Source organism: Cajanus cajan, chromosome 3 (assembly GCF_000230855.2).
Source record: "Cajanus cajan strain Asha chromosome 3, NIPB_CcT2T_4, whole genome shotgun sequence".
Lineage (NCBI taxonomy): Eukaryota > Viridiplantae > Streptophyta > Magnoliopsida > Fabales > Fabaceae > Cajanus > Cajanus cajan.
Genome location: NC_138519.1, coordinates 67941041 through 67954423, shown reverse-complemented (window position 1 = coordinate 67954423; position 13383 = coordinate 67941041). Strand labels below are relative to the sequence as shown.

At 27.4% G+C, this 13383-nt stretch overlaps 2 protein-coding genes across 2 annotated transcripts; one reads left to right on the top strand and one right to left on the bottom strand.

Annotated features, from left to right (window-relative positions):
* Window positions 1-3482: 3482 nt before the first annotated feature.
* LOC109813074 (senescence-specific cysteine protease SAG12) lies at window positions 3483-5291 on the top strand. Its single transcript, XM_020377191.3, has 2 exons — window positions 3483-4112; window positions 4320-5291. The coding sequence occupies exons 1-2, from the start codon at window positions 3665-3667 to the stop codon at window positions 4892-4894; spliced, it is 1023 nt and encodes a 340-aa protein (XP_020232780.2). The 5' UTR covers window positions 3483-3664; the 3' UTR covers window positions 4895-5291.
* Window positions 5292-9737: 4446 nt separating this feature from the next.
* LOC145956426 (uncharacterized) lies at window positions 9738-11642 on the bottom strand. The gene is made up of 5 exons (XM_083072024.1): window positions 11621-11642; window positions 11364-11435; window positions 10882-11247; window positions 10371-10778; window positions 9738-10298 (listed from the first exon to the last, which is right to left on the bottom strand). The coding sequence occupies exons 1-4, from the start codon at window positions 11640-11642 to the stop codon at window positions 10678-10680; spliced, it is 561 nt and encodes a 186-aa protein (XP_082928150.1). The 3' UTR covers window positions 9738-10298; window positions 10371-10677.
* Window positions 11643-13383: the final 1741 nt, after the last annotated feature.

Genomic DNA, 13383 nt, shown 5'->3' with positions numbered 1-13383 from the left:
GATTCAAAGTGTTATCATTGTAAGTGATTTTTTTTTTGCCTTAATTGATCTTTACTCTATTATATGTAATATGATCCATGTATATGTGAATAAAACCCTCATATAGAAGTTCCAAAAGGATTTAAGAGAAGAACCAAATCTAGTTTTTTGGAGAACCTTCAAATGAAGGTCATTTTAAAACATCACAACATAAGTACAAAATTAATTTCTAGTTTCCAACTAATATGGCATTGTTGGACAGTGGTGTTGTGCTAGGATTTTTTTTCCCGATTTTGTGCCCATATGTAAGATTACAAGCGGTTATTGGAATTCAAATTATTTAGTAAAAATTGGTGAAAGTCTGTATTGTCAAATTTTTATGTATTTATTTGTTTTCTTTGGTTACTCACTGATTTATTTTATTTTATTTTATCAAAATAGATGTTATGGGGATGTTTACTGGTATTGGTAATGAAAGAGAGCATGAAAAAGATGGAAAGAAGTCTCAAATTAATGGCACATATTTAGAGGCTAATGGGTAAATATGTATCTTTATTGACTACAAAACGTTTATGGTCTACTATATTGTTTATGTAACTGTGTGTTTGTCTGCAACAATTATCGCATATATAGAGTGTACTTTATTTAAAAGTTATGTAGATGAACTGAATACATGGCCTTTAGAGAGGTCGAAAATATTGTAGTCGTTGTGCATTTAGCCAAGGTCAAATATAGAAGAAAAAAAATTAATTAACTGCCTATGAGTGAAATTTCTATTTTTTTTTTTTTTGTAATATTGTGATATAAAATTTCCTTTTCATTATAAAAAAATTGATTAGTTTTTTTCCAAGTATCCGAAGGCTGAATTTTGTGTATTTGCATTCTCAAGTAAGCTTAACATACGCACTTTGAAGATAATGATAAAATTCAATATACATACGAGGATTATTAGAATTTATCTTATTAAATGTAATTTTTTATGCGAATTTTTTTTATAAAAATTTGTAGGAAATGTGGTTCTACAAAAATGTGAGTTATAAGTCTAATTCAATCTTACAAAATTAACTTGTATGGTAAGAATTATCTCCATTTATATATTAGGACTTGAGATTTTCTTTAAATATTAATTAGAACATGTTTTTAGAAAAAAAGTCAATTCAGTATATTGAACTACAAAATTATATTAGCTCTTAAAATATTCAATATTTTCAAAAATTATTTATTTTTTATTAAATAATTTTATTTTAAAAAATTTCATTAAATTAAAACTCATTATCATTAATTTATACATTTAATTAAAATAAATGTTTAATTTTCTAATATTTTAAATTAAAAATAATTTTAATGAAATATTTATAAATAATTTAGTAAAATAATATTTTGTTAAGTAAATACTTTTAATTTTTAAATTTTTATAAATTATCATTAAATTAAAATTCATCATCATTAATTTATCATATTTATAAAATTTTATATATTTAATTTAATTAAAAATTAAAATTAATTATAATGATATATTTATAAATAATTTAGTAAAATAATATTTTTTAATTAATTTTTTTTTAATTTTTAAACTTATAAAGTTAAACAATTTTTTTTTAATTTTTCCTGTAGATTAAAATTGACAAAAAAATCCTCAAAAAAATTTACTTGCAAAATTTGAAAATTTATTTTTGTAAGAAAATCCAAAGAAAATAAAAGAAAATTATTATGACATTTTCTGCGGATTGTTACCATGGATTATATTCTTATGATCACTAAAATCATTGTAAATTTTGTAAAAAATTATTGTAAATTATTTTCCATAAAAAGATTTATAAGGAATTTTTGTAAATTATTTTTTGTAAATAAATTAAAAGAATTTCTGTGGAGTTATTATTGCAAAAAATTCTTGTGAATATTTTTTTATAGAAAAAATTGTAAAAAACTAATATTTTTTCTAGTACTTAAGTGACTCGGTCAAACAAAAAGATATTTTACTTAGGATAAGGATGGAAAGACTTTTGAAAAGCATACAATATGAAAGAACAAGATTTTCTACATTTTGGAGTTTCTTAAGATGACAAAACAAAGATGAGTATTATTGTTATTAAAAATAACATGTGAATTTTATAGAATGATTTTCATTTATGTTATAATACATAAAAAATATTAACTTTATGCTATTTACATAGCAAGAAGTGACTTATATTTAATAAATGATTTGTTCTTATTATTTGATTGTTATATATAATTAAATTTAAAATTTATATTATTTTAAAACTACAGTATATATTACCTGTGTTCACGCACAAATTATATATATAAAAAGAGAGATATTTTCTTATTTTAAAAATAAATTTATCTAAACTTATTATATCTAATCATTCATATTTTATATTAAATTTTAACGAGCATTGAATTAAAAGTTTTTAATATATAGATTAAGTTTAAAAAATTTAAAATTATGATATTTTATTTAATTAATTTAAATCAACGTATAAAATATTTTAATGATATCTATTAATTTAAATTAATGAAACAGAAAATCATATAATCTTCAAATATTTTAAAATTTTGCAAAATTGATTTATATATTAAAAAATTTTAATTTAATAGTTAAATTATTAAAATTTGATGTAAAATATATAAAATATTGAATAGAGTAAATCTAAATAAATTATTGGAGTAAGAGAATTTTTTCCTCTCTCTTTCTTTCTCTTTATATATATATATATATATATATATATATATATATATATATATATATATATATATATATATATATATATATATATATATATTAACAGAGTTAATCCAATATATATATGAGTTTAAAATAAATTGCAAGTTTGTTTTTTCTTTCAAATTAATTAATATAAGCTAGAGGCCATTAAATGATTAATAGCCTACTTCCGTTTAAAACGATTACCACAGTAATTACCGACTTGTCTTTTAAATCTATTTGATAAGAAAAGAATATTAGACATTCATAAAAAAAAAATAAAAAAAAAAAAAAAAAAAAAAAATATATATATATATATATATATATATATATATATATATATATATATATATTAATCTTACATGCATTAATTCTGACTTGACACATACGTAAAAACAATTGGGGTCCTGCAAAAGGAAGAGACTTAAAGCACATGCGTTGATGGTCCCTCCCTTAGATTGACTTCGAGACTTTGATGATTAAATCCCTACTAAATTAGCAACGAGAATGAAGAAGAAAAAAACTTTGAGTCTAACATGAAATTATTGATAGAGTTGAACCTTAATTGGATTGGTATACTGCCAAAAGATGAGGGGGGAAATTAATCAATTTAATGAACTGTAAGAGTTAGAAACTGATCTGGATTTTGGACAGAAGGTTCAAAGTCAAAACTGATAACAGGGAAAGAAATGGATAGAGGAAATGAAGGAACAATTAAGCATGTCGTTTCCGAAACGAGTTAAATAATTAGTTGCTTGATTCCCGGATAATGGAGAGTTCCATTGCGCTGATTTATCACACAACCCAGCGAGCACGCTTCAAATGACAAAAATTGCATGCACAAGAACACAAAGGAATTTCCCACTTCTATTTATATCTGCAAATGCATGTTCACTTCTTCACAAAACAAATAACCATTATATTATTCAGTTTAAGAAAAGACATTGCTTCTTACTTCTTAGAGTGATCAAGCATTGAGCAATGGCTTTAACACTAGACAAAAACTCTATTGTCACCATATGCATTTTCATATTTTTCTTGACCTTCACATCTCATGCCACGTCCCGCACACTCTCTCAACATTCCATTGCCACACTGCATGAAGAGTGGATGACCTTGCATGACCGTGTTTATGCTGACACTGCAGAGAAGCTCAAACGCCAACAGATATTCAAGGACAACTTGGAGTTCATAGAGAAACACAACAACGATGGAAACAATAGGTACAATTTAAGCCTAAACAATTTTGCTGATTTGACTAACGAAGAATTCGTCGCGTCTCACACAGGAGCTCTCTTTAAGCCACCAGGGTCGTCCAAGATTAACCACAATCTTGGCTACCACAACATGAGTGTCAGTGACATTGAGCCAAGCTTGGATTGGAGAACCAAAGGAGCTGTTAATAAAATCAAGTACCAAGGCCAATGTGGTAAGTTGTTGTGCCAAAAAAAAATATATGGAATGAAAAACCATGCATGCATGTGTAGTATAGGAAAAATTATTACATAGTTCAAAACTATCATGTATCCGGTCCCAACTAATTACTGCATGACATATTTTTAAGGAAACAATAATTACGTGTTTGGTTTACATGCATTAACATTATAATATATTAATTTGGCGTAAGTACGTACAGGGAGTTGCTGGGCATTTTCAGTTGTGGCAGCTGTTGAAGGGATTATCAAAATCAAGAAAGGGAAGTTGGTTTCATTGTCTGAGCAAGAATTGGTGGATTGTGCCAGCTATCACGGTTGCCGTGGAGAGTCTGTAGAGAACGCCTATGAGTATATAAAAGAGAAAGGTCTAGCAAATGAAGCAGAATACCCTTACAAGGCAGAAGAAGGGACTTGTGCTACACTGAATTCTGCAATCCAGAATATTATTGGTTACCAAATTGTACCTCAAGAGAGCGAGGAGGAGCTTCTAAAGGCTGTGGCCAACCAACCTGTCTCAGTAATCCTTGATGGTTCGGGACAAGCATTTCAGTTTTACTCCGGAGGAGTTTTCCATGGCGAGTGTGGAACTAGCCTTAACCATGCAGTTACTGCAATTGGGTATGGTGAGGACACTGATGGCAAGTACTGGTTGTTGAGGAATTCATGGGGCTCTCGATGGGGCGAGGGTGGTTACATGAAGCTTAAGAGGGACACTGGTTCCTCTCAAGGTCTTTGCGGCATTAACCTCCATGCCTCTTATCCTATAGCTAATTAATTAATTACAATATATATGTGGGTACGTGCTTAGATCCACCACATTGATTAATAACCTAAAATATCATTATAATTAAGCTACTACTACTTATTTTTCATTTCAGTAATTCCTTCTTTATATATGTATTGTCATGCTGCATGCCTATCCTTCTGTACTGCTATCATTATTGTAGCATCTATGAGATCATGATCTTAGAAGTTAGAACGATTACTTCATATATATGTTCCTCACATTTAAATTATTAAGAAAAAAAAGTATTGACGACCCCTTGTAATTTTCTATATATTTAAGTTTTAATTGATAATATTTCTGTTTGATCACTTTTCACAAACGTATCAATCATTGTAAGTATCAAACATAGAGCTCGTGTAATAACATGAAAATATGAAATTTTAGATTTGAGATGCATAAAATAAAAAAAATATTTTTGTTTCAATTTTAGAAAGCAGATATGTCAAATAATAAAGAACATTAAGAATTAATTTCACTGATTTTCATATGTATTCTCTCAATTATTTAATATTAGTAATTATCTTTGTTAATCCAACAATCAACAAATATATTTTAACCTCAATCATTTAAATATAAATTCTAAATCCCAAAATTAAAATTGGAGGATTTAAAGTCGGTTAATAATTCTTATATTATTCTTATTATTAATATTTTTTTTAGATCGTAATTTTATAACAATTCAATGAAATCATGTAATAATGAGCGAACTCATTAAAAATAATATAAAAGTATATATTATTTGAGAAATACTTTATTGAATAAAAAAAAGTTTATACAGAGTCAGGTCAGTTATACGTTGTTAACTCTCAATACGATAATCTTAATTGCTCATGACTAATCTAATCATACAAAAAAGATGCAGAAGGTTTTGAGAAATCCTTTGTGATGACTTCGGTTTGACCCACACTCTCTTTTAAGTTAACTTAATAGTGTGTTTGGATGGAGAATTTAAATGGAATAATTTATTTATTTGAAGAATTTCAAATTTTTTAAGGTGAAATATCTTGTTTGGATGAAAAATTTATAAGGAATTTGAAATTCATGCATTTGTGAAATTCTTTAAAATAGTAGAATTTCAAATTCTCCCAAAAAAGTAAGAATTTGAAATTCCTCACAATTTTTTTCTTCTTATTTCACTTATATATTTTATCTTATCTCTTATCTCTTCAAGTTTTAATTATTGAATATTCAAAAATATTTTTAAAGTTATTAAATATTATTCTAATATTAATTTTTAAAATTATTAAATATTTAAAAATTAACTAATATTTATTTTTATAAAATTTAATTAAAAATCTCAACATATAAATATATTTTTAAAATTAATTTTATCATGGTAAAATCAAATTATCATATCCAACAGAATAATTTAAAATTTGAGAAATTTGAATTGACTTATCCAAACAAAATATTTTAAAAATAATAGAAATTGAAATCAAAGTAATTCAAATACAAAAAATTTAAAATTTTTTAAATTTGTAAAATTCCTCGTAACATAACTTTTTCCTTTGCGTTAAATTCTTGGAGCTTTCTATTTTGAGAGACTTTTATATGACTTTGGACATGAGTTTGTCGAACCTTAATTACTCAAACGATAAGAGTGACTTACTTTATCGAACTTTAAAAATTCCTTCTATAAACCTTAAACCCTTCAAAATTCCATCTCGACTTGCTTAGGCAAGCAAACTTCATCATCAATATTCAAATGCTATGAGTCAAGTCTCGTTCAAGCAACCATAATAGTTTGCTTAGAGCACCTCCCACCTCCAGTGGGAAGTGTTTATAATGTTGCTTAAAAATAAGAACAGTTGCTTAAAAGAAATTTCTAATGGAGTCATCTATATGACAAGAGGAGATCTAAATTTTTTGATAGAGTTGCTTGTCGAAGCAACGGATCTTAACACTATAAAGTGTAAATTTGAAGAATTTTGATTGGTTCTTCCAGAAACAAAAGATTAAGCAAAAATAAGAAAACCTCTTCTTCTCCGCGGTCCGACCAGCGATGAAGCGGTCCGACCAGGCGCGCGACGCGCGAACCTCCGATCTGACGCGCGCAAACCTTTGCGTCGCGCGTTCTCCTCCGCCGCCCATGCGGACGTCCGGGTCGAGCGACCTCCAGCCAGCCACTCAGATGCGCGCAGGGCTCTGCCCTGATCAGACCCCCCTGGCGCGCGCAGCAACGCCAACCAGACTCCCTCCGGTGCGCGCGCCTGTCCGCCCGACCAGACCCCCTCCGCGCAAACCTCCGGCCGACAAAATCTCAGCCATCTCCAAGGTCTCTGATGATGGAATTTTTGAGAGACAGAGAGAGTGAAGAAAAAGAGAGAGTGAAGAGAAAGAGAAAGAGATGTAAGATGTGAAAGTATAGAGAAAGAGAAGGCTTTTTGACCAAAAAGTAGGGCTGCATGGAATGGAAAGTTATTTACGTAAATGGGGTTGTTTAGAAATTATTTACGCCTTTAGGGTTGTTTACAACGGTGTCATTATGGGCCATAGCGACACCACTGCCACGTGACATTTTTTAAATTCCAGAGAAGCCATGAGAGCCATATTGAGGAAGTTAGTCCAACCTATAGCGACACCAGTAGCTACAATGAAGTCGCTGTAGCCCACAGCGACTCATATTCGAAATTTAAAAAAAACTAAAATCCAAAAAATATAATTTATTTAAAAAGAAAATTTATAAAATAGTTATTAAAATTTATATGATAATGTAAAAATAAAAAAATTACAAAAAAAATATACTACATAATTTAAAATATTAAAACGTAAAATACAGTTGGTGTCGCTATGGGCTACAGCGCCACTGTGTCGCTATAGCCCATAGCGACACTATTATATATATATAAAAATAAATATATTTATATTAAATAAAGAAAATAATAGAAAAATAAGTTTATAAAATAGTATAATTTATATGATAATATATAAATATAGAAATGTTTTAAAAAAAATAAGATAATAATTTATAAATAAATAAATAAATAAAAACACTGGTGTCGCTATGGACTATAGCGGCACTGTGTCGCTATAGCCCACAGCGACACTATTATATACAGAAAAAAATAAATATATTTATATTAAAAAAAGAAAATAATGGAAAAATAAGTTTATAAAATAGTATAATTTATATGATAATATATAAATATAGAAATGTTTTAAAAAAAAATAAGATAATAATTTAAAAAAAAAAAAAAAAAAAAAAAAAAGAAACAGTGGTGTCGCTATGGGTTATAGCGCCACTATGTCGCTATAGCCCACAGCGACACTGGTGGTGGTCGTTGAGGCCATTTATTACAGTGGCCACGTGTCAATTTACCGTCTGAGGAACCAATGGGTAATTGACACGTGGCCTGGCACAGTAAAAAAAAAATTAAAAATTTTCCTATATATATATGGATTTACCCTGCTGGTCCCCCCCCCCCCCTCCGTGTGAACGTTCAGGTGCAAGGTAAATTTCAAAAAAAAAAATTTCTTTTTTTGTTGAATTTCGTTTAAATTTTTTTTTTAAATATTGTTTAACTTATATATATTATAATTAATATTTCAGGTTAAATTGTATTATTTGGATTTCTGCAGAGTTCCAGAAATATCAAGTATTTGAGGTATTTTTTATTTGATCAGTTTTGTAATTTAATTAAATATATTGATTTTTATAATTATTATAGTTTATTTAGTTAAATTTGTCTGTAATTTATGTTTAATTTAAAAATAATGATATTTGTATTTATTTTATTTAGTTAAATTTCTGTGTAATTTAATTTAAATTTTTTATGAAATTATTCTGTGTAATTTGAGGTAGTTATATTTGTCTGTAATTGTTTTTATTTTAAAAATAATATTTGAAATTTAAATTGAATTATTTTAATTCTGTTAAATTTATATTTATTTAGGAAAGAATTTAATTTAAATTTTTTGTTAAATTTGATTGTGAGTAATTTAATTAGTTATAATTCTGTGTAATTGTTTGTTATTTAAAAAATAATGATATTTAAAATATAAATTGATTTATTTTAATTCTGAATAATTTATATTTATTTAGAAAATAATTTAATTTAAATAATTTATTAAATTTAATTCTGTGTAATTTTATTTGTTATTTTTCTGTGTAGTTTATTTTAAAATTAAAAGATAATGATTTTTAAAATATAAATTGATTTATTTTAAATCTTTTTAAATATTATTTATTCAGAAAATAATTTAATTTAATTTGTTATTAAATTTAATTATGTGTAATTTGATTAGTTATAATTTTCTGTAATTTATTTATATTTTAAAAATCATTATATTTAAAATTTGAATTATTTATTTTAATTCTGTTGAATTTATATTTATTTAGAAAATATTTTAATTATATTTTTTTATTAAATATAATTCTGTGTAAATTTAATTAGTTATATTTCTGTGTAATTTATTTTAATTTTAAAAATAATGATAGTTAAAATATAAATTGATTTATTTTAAATCTGTTTAAATAATATTTATTTAGAAAATAATTTAATTTAATTTGTTATTAAATTTAATTATGTGTAATTTGGTTTATTTGTATTTTATATAATGTATGAAATAATTAGTTGTTAAATTTTGTTATAGATGGCATCATCTTCTACATCTATGCGTGTGAGTTGTGGACCCGTTGAGGATGATTTATTGTCATTGCAATCCATACATGTTTCACAACATGTTTGGAATAGAGAAGAAGATAGGAGATTATTAGCAAGACGTGCTGCTCCAACACGCAATGGAATTGACGGAATTCCACATCAAATAGTTCCGTTATTAGACCAGGCTGGATTTGGATGGATTGCTCGGTTGAGTTATATCAAAGTGAGCCCTGGTTTATTAACTGCTTTGGTAGAACGATGGAGACCAGAAACACACACATTTCACATGCCATTTGGAGAATGCACAATTACTCTCCAATATGTTGGTATGATTGTTGGTCTTCCAGTTGACGGTCAAACACTGTTAAGTCGAGGCAGTGCTAATATATTACCATCTTGTGTTGTAGCAATCAACAATGTACCTCGATACTTGCCATACAGATGAGTGCCATCAACTTGTATCAACGGTTTACAAAAATTAAAGGCATCACAACACGGCTTGAATGTCCAGAATAATCTGTGAAATTGACGGTAACCACGATGACAACGATTACCAACAAAAAACTCATCATGACACAGATCATAAAATGACCCTGGAGCAATTTCTTTCATGTATTGCAGCCATCGAGGTAAATAAGCATACGATTCTTCCCAATCTCCAAAAACGTTAACAATTGCTTTTTGTTTCGCCATCCAAGCCTTTCTATAAGATATTTTGAACCCAGTTTGAGATGTTATTCTCTCTTGGATAAGGCTAATCTTTATTGATGGATCTTGGTTAACCATTCCTACATATTAAATATTAGTAAACACTAACATAAATTATTATTAATATAAACTATAAACTTTGCAGAACTTACCTTGTATAAATGTTGCAATTAACTCAGAATCTAACTTAGCATGATCTTGCGACAAAGACATGTTCAAACACGTATGACGTCCACCCCACTGAGTCACTTTCCAGTTATCAGATCTCTTTGACTCAATGGCTCTCATGTACCATCCACATCCATCATGTGCATTTGGACATCTAACAACCCATTTAGTCTTTTTCGACTCAACCACATAAAAACTTTGATGCATTCTCATTGCATTTTGCTTGATTGCATTTTTAACTGCATCTTTATTTTCAAACTCCAACCCCACATATAAATCTTGCCCAATTGACTAAGTATTACCCACATCCATCCCTGGAATATCTTCTTCATCGCGATAATTCCAATTTATGTTACTGTAGTGGGGTAAATTACCCCAAAATTGACTTCCACCTATTTTAATAATAACGAATTTAGTAAGTTCAATAAAATAAAATTCAACAATTTACTTTAAACAAATAACAAATTATTGACAAATTTATTTTTAAAATGATACCTTCAGTAGATGGATACATTGAAATTGGTTCAACCATTGGACTATTAACAAGAACATCTGGCTGCACCTCATCATCAGATGGTTCACAATTATCAATTTCATCTTCATTGGATTCATCAATGCTTTCATATGATGATGAAACATGATAGTCTTCATCTTCTTCGTCATCTTCATCTTCATCTCTTGTGATCAAAGGTGATCGTTCAATTGACAAATTTTCTAATGAAAAAGTAGAAGATTCTTGCATACCTTTTTCAGCATATAATTCCATTATTGACATCACATTCTGGCTTTGAAATGCTTCTATCATGCATTGTACATCATCATCGTCACTCAATTCCAATGAAGAATATATGTTGTTATCACCTTGTGAAACTAAAAATCTGTAGCTTACAGATAATATCACTTGATTTGAGTTAAGACTAAATTTGTTATGAATCCTTCTCTTTAATATATCCAAAGTGATACCTCGTTTAATATACATTCCTTTTCACCTTCAGCACCTTCATACATCTTTCCAGTATAAATATAAGCAATCATTTGATCCATAATATCTACAACAAAAAAAATTAATTAGTGCAAATATCTATAATTTATATTTAAACAAAAATAAAATTATACTCACCGAATCAGAAAGAAACGTAACTGGCTCAGAGTCTTAAATCAGACCAAAACGTAATTGATAAATATATATGACTTCAACTGTGAAAAGAACGTAGCTGGGTAGGGGTATATATACTGACAATGTCGCTATGGCCCATAGCGACACTGTGTCGCTATGGCCCATAGCGACACCATAAAAAAAAATTTAAAGGAAAAAAATATACATAGAAAAATAAAGAAATTACACAAAAATTAATTTTACAATTACAAATTATTATTCAACTGCTAATATAAAATAAACAAATTGTAAAATAAAATAAGTAAATATTTTTTAAAAAAATCAACAAATTAAATAGTGTCGCTGTGGCCTATAGCGACATAGTGTCTCTATAGGCCATAGCACCACTTAAAAAAAAACATTAAATAATAAAGGAAAAAAATATATATACACAAACCTAATTACAGAAAAATTAAGTTTACAATTACAATATTATTTAACTGCTAATATAAAATAAACAAATGGTAAAATAAAATAAGTAAATAATTTAAAAAAAAAAAAAAACAAATTAAATAGTGTCGCTGTGGCCTATAGCGACACAGTGTCGCTATAGGCCATAGCGCCACTTAAAAAAATAAATAAATGCATTATTTATTTTGTCATAAAATAATAAACGAAAAAAATATATATACATAAAACTAATAAGACAAAAATTAACTTTATAATTACAAATTAACATTTTTAACTGGTATTATAAAAATAATTTTAAAATAAAAGAAAATAATAACTAAAAAAAAAAAACAAATTAGTAGTGTCGCTATAGCCTATAGCGACACGGTGTCGCTATAGGCCATAGCGCCACTTGTAAAATAATTATATATATTTTTTATGATTACGTTTTTAAATAAATATTTTTTATTTTTATAAATATATAAGTTCACTTCATTATTTTTAAATTTAGAAATTATTTTACTTTTTTTTTTTCTTAAATGGTGTTGCTATGGGCTACACCATTTTTAATAGCGCACAAACTGTGTCGCCTCAGCCCATAGCGACACTGTTTTGGCTCATTCGAGCCCACCCCACACCAAAAAAAAAAAAACCACGTGGCATTGGTGTCGCTATGGCTCATAGCGACACCGTTGTAAACAGCCCTAAAGGCGTAAATAGTTTTCAAACAGCACCATTTACGTAAATAACTTCCCATACAACCCTACTTTGGTCAAAAAGCCGAAAGAGAAAGAGACGTGAGAAATGTGAGAAAAGTAAAAGTTGAATGAAAAAAGAAATTATTTTCATTTATGCTTATATTTAATTTTGTTGTATTTTTTTGTATTTTTTTTATTATGTAAGTTTTTTTATTATTATAATTTTTTATTATGTAATTTCTTTAGTTATTTATATTTATATATTATTTATAATAATTAATTTTATAAAAAATTATCATAAAGTGTAGTGTGAGGTGTCAAAAAGTATAGTATGAGTTGTAAAAAAGTAGGGGTACTTATAAACAATTTACATTGGAGCAAAAATTGTAAAAATATAATATGAGTTACTTTGAGTGACGTAGGATAATGAGACCCATTTAAAGTAGTTAGAACTCCCATTATAGATGCTCTTAGAGTGAGGTTACTTGGAACATGTGCTGTTTTTTGACTTTTCCAATAAGCTTCTCTTCTCATGTTCTTCATGTGTCCAAAAACACTAAAAACACCAAGATTATCTAACAGAATAAAATACATGTAAAATAATTTATCCTGATTTTATTGCTTATTCCGGACAAAAACATAATTCTAAAGCATATAACATACATAATTACCTTAAATTACTCAGAAATTATCAAACGTCAAAACCTTATATTTAATATCTGGTTTTTATTGGTAAGTGCGTGAAATGTGTAG